The sequence below is a fragment of the Rhodotorula toruloides genome (assembly GCF_000320785.1).
Source record: "Rhodotorula toruloides NP11 unplaced genomic scaffold Scaffold6, whole genome shotgun sequence".
Taxonomy (NCBI): Eukaryota; Fungi; Basidiomycota; class Microbotryomycetes; order Sporidiobolales; family Sporidiobolaceae; genus Rhodotorula; species Rhodotorula toruloides.
In genome coordinates this window covers 152,069-164,461 of record NW_015622966.1, presented here as the reverse complement: position 1 = coordinate 164,461, position 12,393 = coordinate 152,069, and the positions used below count along the sequence as shown (strand labels likewise).

Here is a 12,393-nt window from a genome sequence, read left to right as displayed (position 1 = left end):
CAGCCAGAACGAGGGGATGAGGCGGTTTGGTCGACGGCGAAGAGGCGAATCGAGGGTCAGGAGGGACCGTCACCCTCTCACCGCTCAGGCTGGCTTGTAGTATGGCTGAAGGTGCTACGGAGACTGCTCAAGGATTTCCTGAACGGGCGTCAGCCTCGCCCAGCGTCCCCTTCTCGTCTCCTTCGACTTCATCAGTCGAATCCTCCAGCACCACGAAGAAGGCGAGGAAACCCCGGATAGTGCTGGAGGGGACAGCTCAGGAGATTTTGAAGCGGAACAACACGGCGGCGAGCCGGACTTTCGTTGAGGGGCTGATCCAGCGAGCCGGAACGGGACGTTCTGCTCGTTCACCCCCTCCAACTTCGTCGCTTAGGCAGCTGACGCTCTTTCTATCGCTCGATAGAACTGGAACCGCTTTTACACGAACCATGCCGCAGCGGGACCGTTCTTCAAGGATCGGCATTGGCTTGACAGGGAGTGGGAAGAGCTAAAGGAATTGGGTGGACCAGCGGATGGCGCTATAGACGCTTATGAGCGACCAAGCGGGACGAAAAAGACGATGCTCGAAGTCGGCTGCGGGACAGGCGCGACGATCTACCCGTACGTTGCGTTCTCAGCGCCAGACTTGACGACTTTCGCTGACCTCGCTTTCCCGCTCAGTCTCCTCGAGCGATATCCTCGCGCGAGATTCGTAGCGTTCGACTTTGCGAAGAAGTGCGTGGCTCACTGGCCCTCTTCTTAGAAGTCTCGCCTACTGACCTTCTCTCCGGCGATTTTTCGAGCAGGGCAGTCGAACTCACCAAGGTGCGTAGTTCTCTAGAATCTCCCGTCGCGTTTCTTGACTCGCCACGATTTCTACACAGAGCCATGCGAGCTACGATCCTGCACATACCCATATCTTCCAGCACGACTTGACGAAACCGCTCGACGACCTGTACACAAAGCTCGACGATGTACCGCCAGAATTCGGCCCAGCAGTACGACAATTCGACATCGTCAGCTGTGTGTTCGTGCTGTCGGCGTTGGCGCCGCGGTGTCAAGCGAAGGCGATGGAGACCCTACTCGCAGTGAGTCGTGGCCTGCCCCTCGTCTTCGCTGCGACTGTCGCTCAGGTCTCTTCTCCATAGCTCGTCGCCCCTGGCGGCTCGCTCCTCTTCCGAGACTACGCCCTCCACGATGCCGCACAACTCCGCTTCCACTCCCTCCCTTCCGCTTCATATGCGTCAAACCCGTCCCTTCTCTCACGACAAACCGAACCCTCCGCTTCACCCGACCAGTCCGCACCTCCCGATCCCACGTTCGACGACTCCAACCGACCCTTCTACCGACGTGGCGACAACACCCTCACCTACTTCTTCACGGCGGCGGAGATCCAGTCCTACGTTGACGAGGCGGCTCGCGTGCTGGACATCGAGATTGAGGGTACGTGCGAGGTGGTTGAGCGCGAGATGGAGAATAGGAAGGAGCAGTGGGGGTGTACGAGGCGGTTCGTGCATGCGAGCTGGCGGAGAGTGAGGTAGCCCTGTCGCTGCCAACGCAGATCGCCCGTTGCAGGACTCTCCTTCAAACCCGGACGAGAAGGCTGATGAAATAACGAGTTGCGGTCACGAAAAAGCACTATATACAGCGCAAAGAACGGTGAAAGAGGGGAGTTGCGAAGGCGCATTAGGGTGAGGGTGCTAAGGGAGTGAAGGAGGTATGTACAGGACGGAGGGGAGATGTCTAGATAGGTATTGTTGTGTACTTAGACGGCGGCAGCAGCCCCGTGCTGGTGGAAGCCGGCACCGTCGCCGTGCGTAGTCGCGGTAGGCGAACCGACGGTGGTCGACGGACGGGGCGTCGCTCCAACCGAGTTCGGGCCCATCTTCTCGTTGAGGAGGGTCTGGTGGGCACCGTCGGAGACCTTGCCGGAAGACATGCCGAGGCGAGCATAGTCGAGCTTCGAGAGGGACATAAGGTGGATGACGGAGAAGACGGGCTTGGCGAGGAGGTCGAGGACGCCGTACGCGATCATTTCGGAGTCCGGGGTAATTACGTTGCCCCCGTCGGCGACACCCCAGATCACGGGGTAGACGAGCCAGACGGTGGTGAGGAAGATGTTCGACATGGTGTAACTCTTGGCAAAGTCGGATCCGATGTGCTGCGCCGAGCGACGACCGGGGACGAGGAGCATCCACCAAATGTAAAGCTGGGCCGCGCAGCCGAATGCGTAAAATCCCCACCTGTGCGCGGAGGACTGGACGTGAGCCGTTGCAGCAATCCCGACAGGATGAATGCACGCACTTGTAGCGGGAGGCAACGAGGGCGCCGATGAGACCCGTCTCAATCATGAGGAGGTCGGCAAAGATGACGGAGAAGACCTGGGAGAGGGGTAGACCCGTGCAGAGCAAGAGTTCGAGGAGGAGCATCGGGGTCGTGATCGTCCAGTCGATGTAACGGGCGTACCAGATCGCGCGCGTAGGGTTCTCGACGCCAACCTGTACCCAGTTCTGGCCGAGTGAACCACCACGGATGAATTCAACGACGATAGGGACGTCTCCAAGGTCGGAGGCCATCGCAAAGCTGGAAAGAGCGGAGCGTCAGCTCGAGAATTAAACGAGCTGGGGTGGAATTCGTAAGACTTACTAGGCGATCGAGGCGGTGAAGCAGAGGGCTGCGAGAAGGCGGAGGGGAAGAACAGACGGGTCAGGAAGTATTCGCGTAGGTACATATGGTCTCGTCGGGCGCACCTGCGGCGAGCTCGTGGAAAGCTCGCTCGCCCAGCGGCCTGGCAACGTGGCCCCAGACGAGTATGCCGATGGCGCTGAGGAGCATGACAGAAAAGACGGCCCAGAGCCAGTCGCTGCCATGGGTAGTGATGTCGATGTCGGCATTTTTCTGCTCGGGCCTCGAATATAAGGCATTGAGGAGCGACGAGATCGGCGGTTGGTAGTCGGCGCATGTACGATATAGAAAGGCATGGTCGCGAACGAAGATGGGCATGAGGACGGGATGAATGACAGTCAGTGTGGTGTTCTGCGTCGGCGCGGACAATGAGCCGCACTGGGTTCAATGCGAAGACGTTGTTGCGCTTGGCGAGCTCGATAGCGGCATCCATGACGACAGAAGGAGGGAGGGGAGATGGACGTAGGACCAAGGTTGAGGACGCGGTGCAAAGTTGCTGTGTCGGCACGGCGATTGACGGGAGCGTCCGTAGCGACGTTTGCGAGTATGCGAGCTGTAGCAGTGAGGGGCAGGAGAGAGAGAGCGCGGAAGAGATGGGCGAGGGGAGAGGTTCGTCTCGAGGCGTCATCTCTACGTCCTCGGTGCGCCAGGCGTCCATCTTCGGCCATTGCAGGGGGCCGGACATCCTAAAAATGAGCCCTGCGATGCGTAAGTCATAGCGAGCGAAGTGTCGAAGCGGATCTGACTTTCGCGATCTCGAGAATTCTGGGAAGGTCAACGTCACAAGCGAGGGTCGGTCCCAAAGTTCGGCGGGAGATGGCGGCGCCAATGAGTGTCGCAGGATCGACACGGCACGGCTTAGCATCGAGACCGGAGCGATAAAGTGATTGACAATCTCGAGAGAACGGCGGGAGGCGGGAGGGACTTAGGATTCACCTCGTCGACCGCTGCCCTGCCTCCCGCTCTATACCTCTCGTCCGCCAGACGTCTGCAGGACTGCATCAAGCTCTCGCGAATGCAGGGCTTCCGCCGCGGCCTCGGTCGGATGCTGCGCAACCTCGCTGCTGGAGACAAGTATAGGACGCTCAAGTCCGCCCGACGTCGTCGAGAAACGCCCGAAGCTCCTGCCTCCATCTGCGCTCGTTGTACGCAAGGTCGTGGAGCGCGCCTGGAACGTCGACCCACTCGCTCCTTGCCTCGCCGCCGTCTCGCTCCGTCGACTTGACCCACGCTTCGAACATCCGCCTCACACCGTCCTTTCCTGCTAGTTCGCCTGACTTAACGCCCTCTTCCGTACCCAGCGGAATCACCTCGTCCTTTCCGCTTCGAATCCATAAGCTCCTCATCTCTCCGCTCGACTCCTTTAGCCGCTCCAAGTCGCCCAGCGCGTCCCACCGGTCGAAGGCGAGCGGTCCAAGCCAATGGTACGGCAGCCACTTCTGCGGATAGAGCGCGCGGACCATGAACGGGATCGAGGGGAGCGGGTTCTCGAGGATGAGGCCGGATATTCGGGGTTCGCTCGTCGGCGTCGCGCTGTCGTCTGAATGAGAGTGACAGGCGAAGGGACCTTGCTGGAGTTGCTTGAGGAGGCCAACGGCTGCTGCGCCGCCGAGTGAGTGGCCATACAGGACGTAGCGAGCGTCGGGACCGTGAGTTGCGTGAAAGTAGGCAAGTGAGGCGCGGTAGTCTGCGAGTATGCCACGCTCGGTAGGTGTTGCGCGAGTCGAGAGCCAGTAGGAGCGAGGCGCGGGTGCGAGGAGGGTGAGTCGGGGGAAGAGGCGGAGGGTTCGAGGGCTGGAGGAGTACGAGGAAGTGCGGGGAGGGTGAAGCAGGGTGCGGAAGAGGGGAAGGCGATTCAAGGGTGTGCCGGCGTTTCCTGCGACGTTGGGAGAAGGGCGTCAGGACTTCAGCTTGGAGAATTGGCGACCCGGACGCGCCTTGCATGTACAGAATCACGACGTGCGGTCTCTTCGCCGCCACCTCGTCGTCTTCCTTCCATCCAACCTCAATGGCCCGCACCTCAACCTTCTGGCGCAACCACTTCGTCGGTTCCGCACTCACAATCCTAACCTCCTTGACGCGCATGTCGCCCATCTCTCCCGTCGCCGTAACTGCCGAGAGAGGCTCGTCCCGCGAGCCTGGTGGGAGCCAGGGCATGTAGATGACTTTGCGCTGGAAGAGGACGAGCATGATGCACTGCGCGAGCGAGTTAGCGGTTCTGCTGGCGTCCTGCGACCCCGTTTGGCTTCGTGAAGCGTCCGCAGTCTCGTCCGCACCTTGTACACCCACAGCGCAGTCGGCAAACCAATCAAGACCTGCACAAACGGCGGCGAGCGGAGATGTCAACGCAACTCGCCAGGCGGAGCGAAAGTCAACTCAGCGCACCTCAAGCACGAAGAGCCATGGCGGTCCCCCTGAGCCTAAGCCCGTCCCTGCGAGTGGCTCGTTCGATGGGTCTGGCAGCCATCCCCAGAGTGCGCGGCGACTCGAGGTCGAGGAGAAGGGTCGGGACGAGACGAGCGACGGCGGCACTGGCGGAGTTCTCGCGAATGGGACAGGCTTCACAGCAGCTCTACCAGTCCCTGCACGCCGGCAAAGCATCCTTTGAGCGTTGTCGAGGGGTTCATCAGCGAGCGTCTCTGGCGAACTTCATCTCTCGCTCCTCACACACGCGACAACCAGCTCAGACCAGCTTTTTGCACCGCTAGAATGGCCCGCACACACTCCCAATACCCTCGCTCGACCCTCCGCACCATCCTCCGCTCGCACGCATCCTCCTCGTCCGCGCATACTTTGTCACCCAACTCGGACGCAATCGCCTTCGTCGCGCACTTGGCGTTCTTGCGGAAGCTTGCGAGGGAGGTCAAGGAGCTTGTGGAGGAGGAGAAGGGGCGAAAGGAGAAGAAGAGGGTTGAGGCGGCGGATTTGAGGAGGGCGAGTAAGGTGAGCGGGTGGTTCTTCTCGTCCCCTCGCTTTCTTTCAGCCTTGTTCGTGCCATAGAGGCGTCACTGACCTGAGACGAGCGCTCGCAGCGGCTCCTTCAGCGGAAAGAACAGTGAAGACGGACGCTCTCGAAGGACTCTCTGCTCTCGGTGACGAACAGGTGCGTCGATTCCCTCGCTGAAAATTCGCTACGTCTGTTGCTGACATGTGATTAACTTGCAGAGTCAAGGGCAAGCAGATAGAGCCGTCCAGAGCTGCGTTGACGCGGTCAATAGACGTCCATTGGGTGCGTTGTCCACTTTCACCGTCTCCAATCTCGCCAAACACCGCTCACACCGGCTCTGTACACTCTGAAGGCTCAATCAGCGTATCAGGACTAGGCAACGCCGCTCTAGACGGCAGAGTACGCGCCTCCCGCCCGACAATGTCCGTTTTTGTCGCTCAAGTCTCGTCTCACCTCCCGCTGACCCGCCTCCTTTCATTCGCAGACCAGCCTCGTCCCTTCGCAGATCAGAAGCGCTCGCTACGTTCAACAAACCCTTGTAGACCGCCTCGCAACGACGATTGCCAACGGAACTACCCTTCAGCCTCCCTTCAAGCCTTCTCGCGCGGCCCCTCGCTCGCGTGCGAGGGCTTACGTACGCTTTCGCTTGATCGCTCCGCGCCCGCCGAGCATGCGGAGGGGCGAACCCGCCCGACGATGGTTCCGGAGACCGAAGGCACTGAATGACGACCTCGCAACTTGCTGGGCGTGCGTGAGAGAGAGACGCAGTCACAAGCGAGAGCGGTTCCTGCGACTGCTCTGCTGTGTCTTGCGCTGTCGTAGACTGTCGCCTGAGAGCACCACCAGCCAGAACGAAGGTGTGTTGGCCCGTCGTCGTTGTCGCTTCTCCTCCTCTTCCTCAAGACCTGACCCGACTCGCCTCGTCTCGCTCGCTCGGTGCTGTTTGCCTGACACAGATCTAGACAGACACTCTGCCGCGACCAGCTCACCCGCCAGCGCTTGTCCCATTCTGCGACGTCACCCTCTTCTCCCGAACGAACCTCGCCCCCTCGTGACCGGCTGTCCCCGCCCGTCCACGAGCGAGGATGGCGCACCCGCTCATCAAGCCCTCTGGGCCTGATGCGACCGCCTCGACCCCGCCACGCGCGAGCTCGCCCGGCCCGTCTGCCGCGTACACAGGGTACTCAATGTCGCCCCACAAGGCGAGCGGGTCTTCGCACGCCTCGCAGCCGCCTGGATTCGATGGAGCGCCCATGGAAGACTTGAGTGGATGGGGGAAGAGTGCTGAGCGGTTTGGAGGCATGGCGCAGGCTGGACTGAGGCAGGAGGACGGGACGTTCCTCCATTCGGAGACGAACGCGGGCTCGTCTGAGTCTCAAGGGGCACCAGGGATCCGCACGCCACTCTCGAGACAAGCCTCGACGTCCTCTGCATCGTCCTCGTCGTCTCTCGCTTCGTCGTCTTCGTCCGCTTCCGGGTTCAACACGACAGCCGAGGTCTCCGATCCAGAGGAGGATGCAGGCGCAGGAATCGGTGGAGCAGGGTACGGGCGCATGGCGGCGACGAGCTTGGACGAGCACACGGCGCGGAAGACCCGCGAGGACCAGGAGATGAACAGGTGGCGCGAGGGAGCGAGCCAGAGCTATCACGGCGGGATGGGGCAGGGGTACCTCAGGTGCGTTCGCAGGCGTTTGCTTTCGAGTCTTGCGACGACAGTTGACTGAGCCGAGTGGCTTTGCGCAGGATGATCCACGCTCTCGCCCAGGAAGACGCTCAGGAGCGGCGGAAGGAACGCCGCGAGCAGAAGAAGCGGCGCAAGGCGAAGAAGCATCACCGCCACGCTTCTCACTCTGCAGACGACGACGCTGGTGACGAGCAGAAGAAGGAGAAGAAGGAGGGCTCGAACGCAGGCGACGAATCCAACGCCGACCTCTCCAAGTTCCGCTCCCTGCCGGAACGCGCAGCCGCGAACCCCTCCCTTGCACGCTGCGACAACGAGTCGCCCAAGTCGACTGTCTCATCCGCCCAACGCCAGCTCCTTAGCGGCTCAGCAACTTCAGCCAGCTCGCACCTTCGACACCAGCGACCGAATATCCGCGCCGGCGGACGTGACGGTGAAGACCTCTCCAAGTCTTCGATCTTTGCGATTCACCGCCCTATCGCTGCCGAGCGACGACGAACGATGTCGAGCACGCACGGGACGGACGACGAGAGCGGCGAGCCGGACTTGGCGGAGCAGGACGAGGAGTACAAGGATGAGGGAGTCAGGTTGCGGAGGGCCGGGAAGGAGGAGGGCAAGAGACCGGAGATGGGCGACAGGACCGAGACGAGCGCGACGGAGAAGACGGTCGAGACGATGGAGCGGCGACAGAAGCTGGCGGAGAAGCTCATGGACGTGTTTGGGCTTGAGGAGCCGGAGGAGGTCGTTGCAGGTGCGTCGCTTCCGAATTATTCGACCAACTCGGACTGCACTGACGCCGAGATTCGCAGAGTACGCCTGCTGGCTCTTCCGCTCGATCCTCCTACAAGGCTTCCTCTACATCACCGCCGGCCACCTCTGCTTCTACGCCTACCTCTCGCAGAAGGAGGCGCGTCACAATTCCTTACTCGCTGCCAACGACCCCTTCGCTGACTCCGCGTCGCTTCGCAGGGCGCGACCATCCGGTCTGGCTCGCTTTCGGTTCGCGGCAGCAGGACGAGGCGGTATCGCAAGCACTGGTTCGTGCTCAAGGACAGTGTGCTGAGTTGGTTCCCCTCGTCGACGGTGCGTTAGCCTCTGCCACTTGGTTTCTCTGTCTCTTCCGCTGACCCTGCTTTCTACGCAGGACCCGTACTTCCCGGACGGCCATATCGACCTGCACTACTGCGTCGCCGTCGAACCCTCGACCAAGCACTCGCACCACTTTAAAGTCTCGACGTCGGAGAAGCGGTACCACTTCAGCGCCGACTCGGAAGCCTCGCGCGACGAATGGGTCAAGGCGATCAAGAAGGTCGTCTTTCGATGCCAGAACGAGGGCGAGAGCGTCAAGATCGCCATCCCGCTCGAGACGATCGTCGACGTCGAAAAGTCGTCGAGCCTTGAGTTTGCCGAAACGATTCGCGTTCGCGTCTACGATGCGGACGAGGGCTACTCGATCGACGAATACTGGCTCTCCTACTTCAAGAACATCGACGGCGCGCTCGAGAAGATCAACTCGGTCCTCGAGGCGTTCAGGTCGCATCACCCTTCGTCGCAGGGAACGAAGGAGCCGCTTCCGCCTTCCGCCGCGCACGTTCAGGAGGTCGAGGACACGACTCGCGCTGCGCAGGCCGATCTTGGCGAGTCGGACCAGTACCGCCAGGCAGAGTCGGAGCATCAGCCTCGTCGGTCGGAGGAGAGCGTGCGGGACGTCGACGATGACCCGAAGAGGTCGAAGAGTCTCGGTCAGCGCGTGTCGTCCGTCCTTTCGCAGACGACTCGGCTCGGAAGGAGCTCGCCCAAGTCGAGTCGGGCGCCTGCGTCGGCGCCATCTTCTGGTCCGCCTGGCACGCCAACAAAGGCGGCTTCGACTCCGCCGAATCTGCTCAGTCAGAGCGGAGCAGCGCCCACACCTATCTCGGCTTCGTCGACCCCTGCATCTGGTTCGATCGCGACGCTTCGCCCTTCGTCGCAGCAACAGCCACAGGCAGGCACGACTCCGCCGTCGGACGACATCGCAGTTCGCGGCGTTGCGACCGTCACAGCTGCGGCAGCTACTGCGCCCACACCGCCTCCCGTCGGCTCGCCGCCCAAGATGGAGGGAGACGGAACGATCACTTCACTTGCTCCAGCGCTGAGTCAGCCGCCCGTCTCGCTTGCCGAGGAAGGTCGAGCTTCGTCCGAAGACACCCTCAGCCCGCGCCAGCACACCTACCCTCCGGAGCCCTCGACTGGACCTCCTCCCGCCGACGGCTCCGGCAACCGCCGCACCTCGACGCTGAGCAAGATCCTCTCGGCTCCCGCCGGCGCCGCAAGCTCCTTCGGTCAAGGCAGTCGCAAGATCCTTGAAGTCGTCACTCTCTCGTCCGTGCCGGGCCGGAAGAAGAGCTCGAAGAAGGGGGCTGTGGCGGATGCGGCGATCACGGAAGAGCCGGAGGACATGGTCGCCGAGGAGGAGGACAAGGCCAAGCGAGTCGACGACTTCCGCAAGCTGTTCGGCCTGTCGGAGAAGGAGGACTTGCTGGAAGGTGCGCTCACCATTTCCAGCTCTGTCGAGCGCGGCTGACCTGACTTGCTCTCGACAGAATACCCCGCCTACCTCTTCCGCGGACTCCCCATCTACGGCCGCGTCTACATCTCGAACAACTTCTTCTGCTTCCGATCGTCAGGCATCATGCCCGGCAAGTCGAAGGTGCGTCCCCTTTCTCGTCTTAGCTTGCCGTCAAACTCACCCGCTTCGCCGCCAGATGATCCTCCCGATCAACGACATCATCGGCGTCTCGAAGCATCGCTCGTACCGCATCGGCTTCTCCGGCCTCATGGTCGTCATCAAGGGCCACGAGGAGGTCTTCTTCGAGATGAACTCGACCGAGCGACGCGACGCCTGCCTCGAAAAGCTCGACCAGCAGCGCGAGGTCGTCAAGCAAATGCATCGCGAGCAGTCGAAGCAGGAGGACGATTCGGAGGAACACCGCCAATTGCAAGACTTGCTCGACTTGTCGGCATCGAAGGCAACCGAGTCTGTCTCCGAGCTGCCCCATCCTCGGTCGGAGGCGGTCCCCGGACAGCCGCCAATCATGTTCTCGTCGACAACGTCCGACTTTGTCACCTTCCAGCCGGAGAAGCCCCTTCGCTTCACATGCTTGACGATCGGCTCGCGCGGCGACGTCCAGCCGTACATCGCACTCTGCAAGGGCTTGATGGCGCAGGGCCACCACTGCAAGATCGCCAGTCACGCCGAATACCGCAAATGGGTCGAAGGACATGGCATCGACTTCTCGCCAGTTGGCGGCGACCCTGCCGAGCTCATGCAGCGTGAGTCTTTATTCCCCAAGGGCACGATGGACAGCTGACCATTCTTGTCGCGCAGTGATGATCTCGCACGACTTCTTCACCATCTCGTTCATGAAGGAGGCTGTCGGACGTTTCCGAGGATGGCTCGACGACCTTCTCGCGTCGGCTTGGGACGGCTGCCAGAACACGGACGTCCTCATCGAGAGCCCGAGTGCGATTGCCGGCTACCACGTCGCCGAGGCCTTGCGCATTCCGTACTACAGGTGTGTTCGCTTCGCCATTCCGTCAGCTCACTCCATCTCACCCGCTCGCTTCACAGGGCCTTCACGATGCCTTGGACCCGCACTCGCGCCTATCCGCACGCTTTCGCCGTTCCCGAGGTGCACATGGGCGGCGGGTACAACTACATGACCTACACGATGTTCGACCAGGTCTTCTGGCGTGCGACGTCGGGCCAGGTCAACCGGTGGCGCAAGGAGACGCTCAAGCTCCGCTCGACGAGCCTCGAGGCCATGCAGCAGCACAAGATTCCGTTCTTGTACAACTTCAGCCCGGTCGTCGTCCCGCCGCCGCTCGACTGGCGCGAGAACATCCACGTCACGGGCTACTGGTGGCTCGACAATCCCGACGACTCGAAGTCGAAGAAGTGGGAGCCGCCGAAGGAGCTCCTCGACTTCCTGGATGACGCCGAGAAGGCGGGCAAGAAGGTCGTCTTCATCGGCTTCGGTTCCATCATCATCCCCGACCCGCTCGAGATGACGCGCGTCATTGCCGAAGCCGTGGAGAAGGCGGAGGTCTACGCCATCGTCGCCAAGGGCTGGTCGGACCGGGCGTCGAAGAAGGAGGACTCGGAGGAGCAGAAGGAGGAGGAGGAGCAGGCCGAGAAGCAGCACCACGACCTCCTCGACAAGCCGTTCATCTTCAACGTCAAGTCGATTCCGCACGACTGGCTCTTCCCCCGCATCCACGCAGCCGTGCACCACGGGGGCGCAGGAACGACGGGCGCGAGTCTCCGAGGTGCGCTGGTTCACTGTCGCTCGTTCAAGATCGCGAAATTGATGCCTTTTCCCCTGCAGCCGGTCTTCCGACCATAATCAAGCCCTTCTTCGGCGACCAGCACTTCTACGCCGACCGAGTGGCAACCCTTGGAATCGGCACGCACATCCGCAACTTCAACGTGGACAACCTGACCGAGGCGCTCAAGAAGGCTGTCGGCGATGAGAAGCAGATCGAGCGTGCACGCCTGGCTGGCGAGGAGATCCGCAAGGAGGACGGCGTCGCGACGGCTGTCGAGTGCATCTACCGCGACCTCGAGTACGCCCGCAGCCTCATCCCCGCCCCGGCTCCGGTCGACAAGGACGGCGACGTGTCCGACAGCAGCTCGACGAGCTCCGACGACGGAGACGAGCCAGACTCGATCGACGAGAAGAAGCCTGTCTCGAGCGAGAAGGCCGCCGTCGCTGCATCTGCGCCCTCTACGCCGGTCAAGCCGACGCACGACACCGCCGTCGCGAAGGACTCGCCTCCCGGAACCGAGTCGCGAACGACTTCGTCGGACGAAGGCTGGGACGTCATGTCGCGAGGTTCCGCCACCGGCTCGACCTGGGACGACTCGATCTCGCGCGCTTCGTCGGCCACTCGCGCTCCTCGTAGCGGAAACGCGCAAGAGGCGCTCGAGCGTGACCAGGTTGAAGGCGAGCCGTCGGTCGAGGAGGAGCCGCAGTCGGGCTTGACGGCGCGGATGCTCGGCTTCCTCGGCAAGCCCATCAAGCCGGGTAAGTAGGACGCGCGAGGTGGGTGACGAGCAGAA

At 61.9% G+C, this 12,393-nt stretch overlaps 5 protein-coding genes across 5 annotated transcripts; 3 read left to right on the top strand and 2 right to left on the bottom strand.

Annotated features, from left to right (window-relative positions):
- Window positions 1-101: 101 nt before the first annotated feature.
- RHTO_07142 (methyltransferase) lies at window positions 102-1,520 on the top strand (the record flags this gene model as incomplete). The annotated part of the gene is made up of 6 exons (XM_016420800.1): window positions 102-302; window positions 404-600; window positions 661-714; window positions 786-804; window positions 864-1,067; window positions 1,128-1,520. The coding sequence occupies 6 exons, from the start codon at window positions 102-104 to the stop codon at window positions 1,518-1,520; spliced, it is 1,068 nt and encodes a 355-aa protein (XP_016274527.1).
- Window positions 1,521-1,744: 224 nt separating this feature from the next.
- On the bottom strand, window positions 1,745-2,960 carry RHTO_07141 (protein of bacterial rhodopsin family; the record flags this gene model as incomplete). Its single annotated transcript, XM_016420799.1, has 5 exons — window positions 1,745-2,222; window positions 2,284-2,562; window positions 2,626-2,653; window positions 2,730-2,877; window positions 2,946-2,960. The coding sequence occupies 5 exons, from the start codon at window positions 2,958-2,960 to the stop codon at window positions 1,745-1,747; spliced, it is 948 nt and encodes a 315-aa protein (XP_016274526.1).
- Window positions 2,961-3,749: 789 nt separating this feature from the next.
- Window positions 3,750-5,265, bottom strand: RHTO_07140 (alpha/beta superfamily hydrolase; the record flags this gene model as incomplete). Its single annotated transcript, XM_016420798.1, has 4 exons — window positions 3,750-4,540; window positions 4,602-4,860; window positions 4,941-4,979; window positions 5,050-5,265. The coding sequence occupies 4 exons, from the start codon at window positions 5,263-5,265 to the stop codon at window positions 3,750-3,752; spliced, it is 1,305 nt and encodes a 434-aa protein (XP_016274525.1).
- Window positions 5,266-5,373: 108 nt separating this feature from the next.
- On the top strand, window positions 5,374-6,153 carry RHTO_07139 (uncharacterized protein; the record flags this gene model as incomplete). Its single annotated transcript, XM_016420797.1, has 5 exons — window positions 5,374-5,607; window positions 5,648-5,767; window positions 5,830-5,893; window positions 5,964-6,033; window positions 6,096-6,153. 5 exons carry the CDS (start codon window positions 5,374-5,376, stop codon window positions 6,151-6,153), a joined length of 546 nt encoding a protein of 181 aa, XP_016274524.1.
- Window positions 6,154-6,696: 543 nt separating this feature from the next.
- RHTO_07138 (sterol 3-beta-glucosyltransferase, glycosyltransferase family 1 protein) lies at window positions 6,697-12,366 on the top strand (the record flags this gene model as incomplete). Its single annotated transcript, XM_016420796.1, has 10 exons — window positions 6,697-7,286; window positions 7,355-8,043; window positions 8,102-8,199; window positions 8,262-8,375; window positions 8,437-9,817; window positions 9,875-9,981; window positions 10,037-10,604; window positions 10,660-10,846; window positions 10,903-11,600; window positions 11,660-12,366. The coding sequence occupies 10 exons, from the start codon at window positions 6,697-6,699 to the stop codon at window positions 12,364-12,366; spliced, it is 5,139 nt and encodes a 1,712-aa protein (XP_016274523.1).
- Window positions 12,367-12,393: the final 27 nt, after the last annotated feature.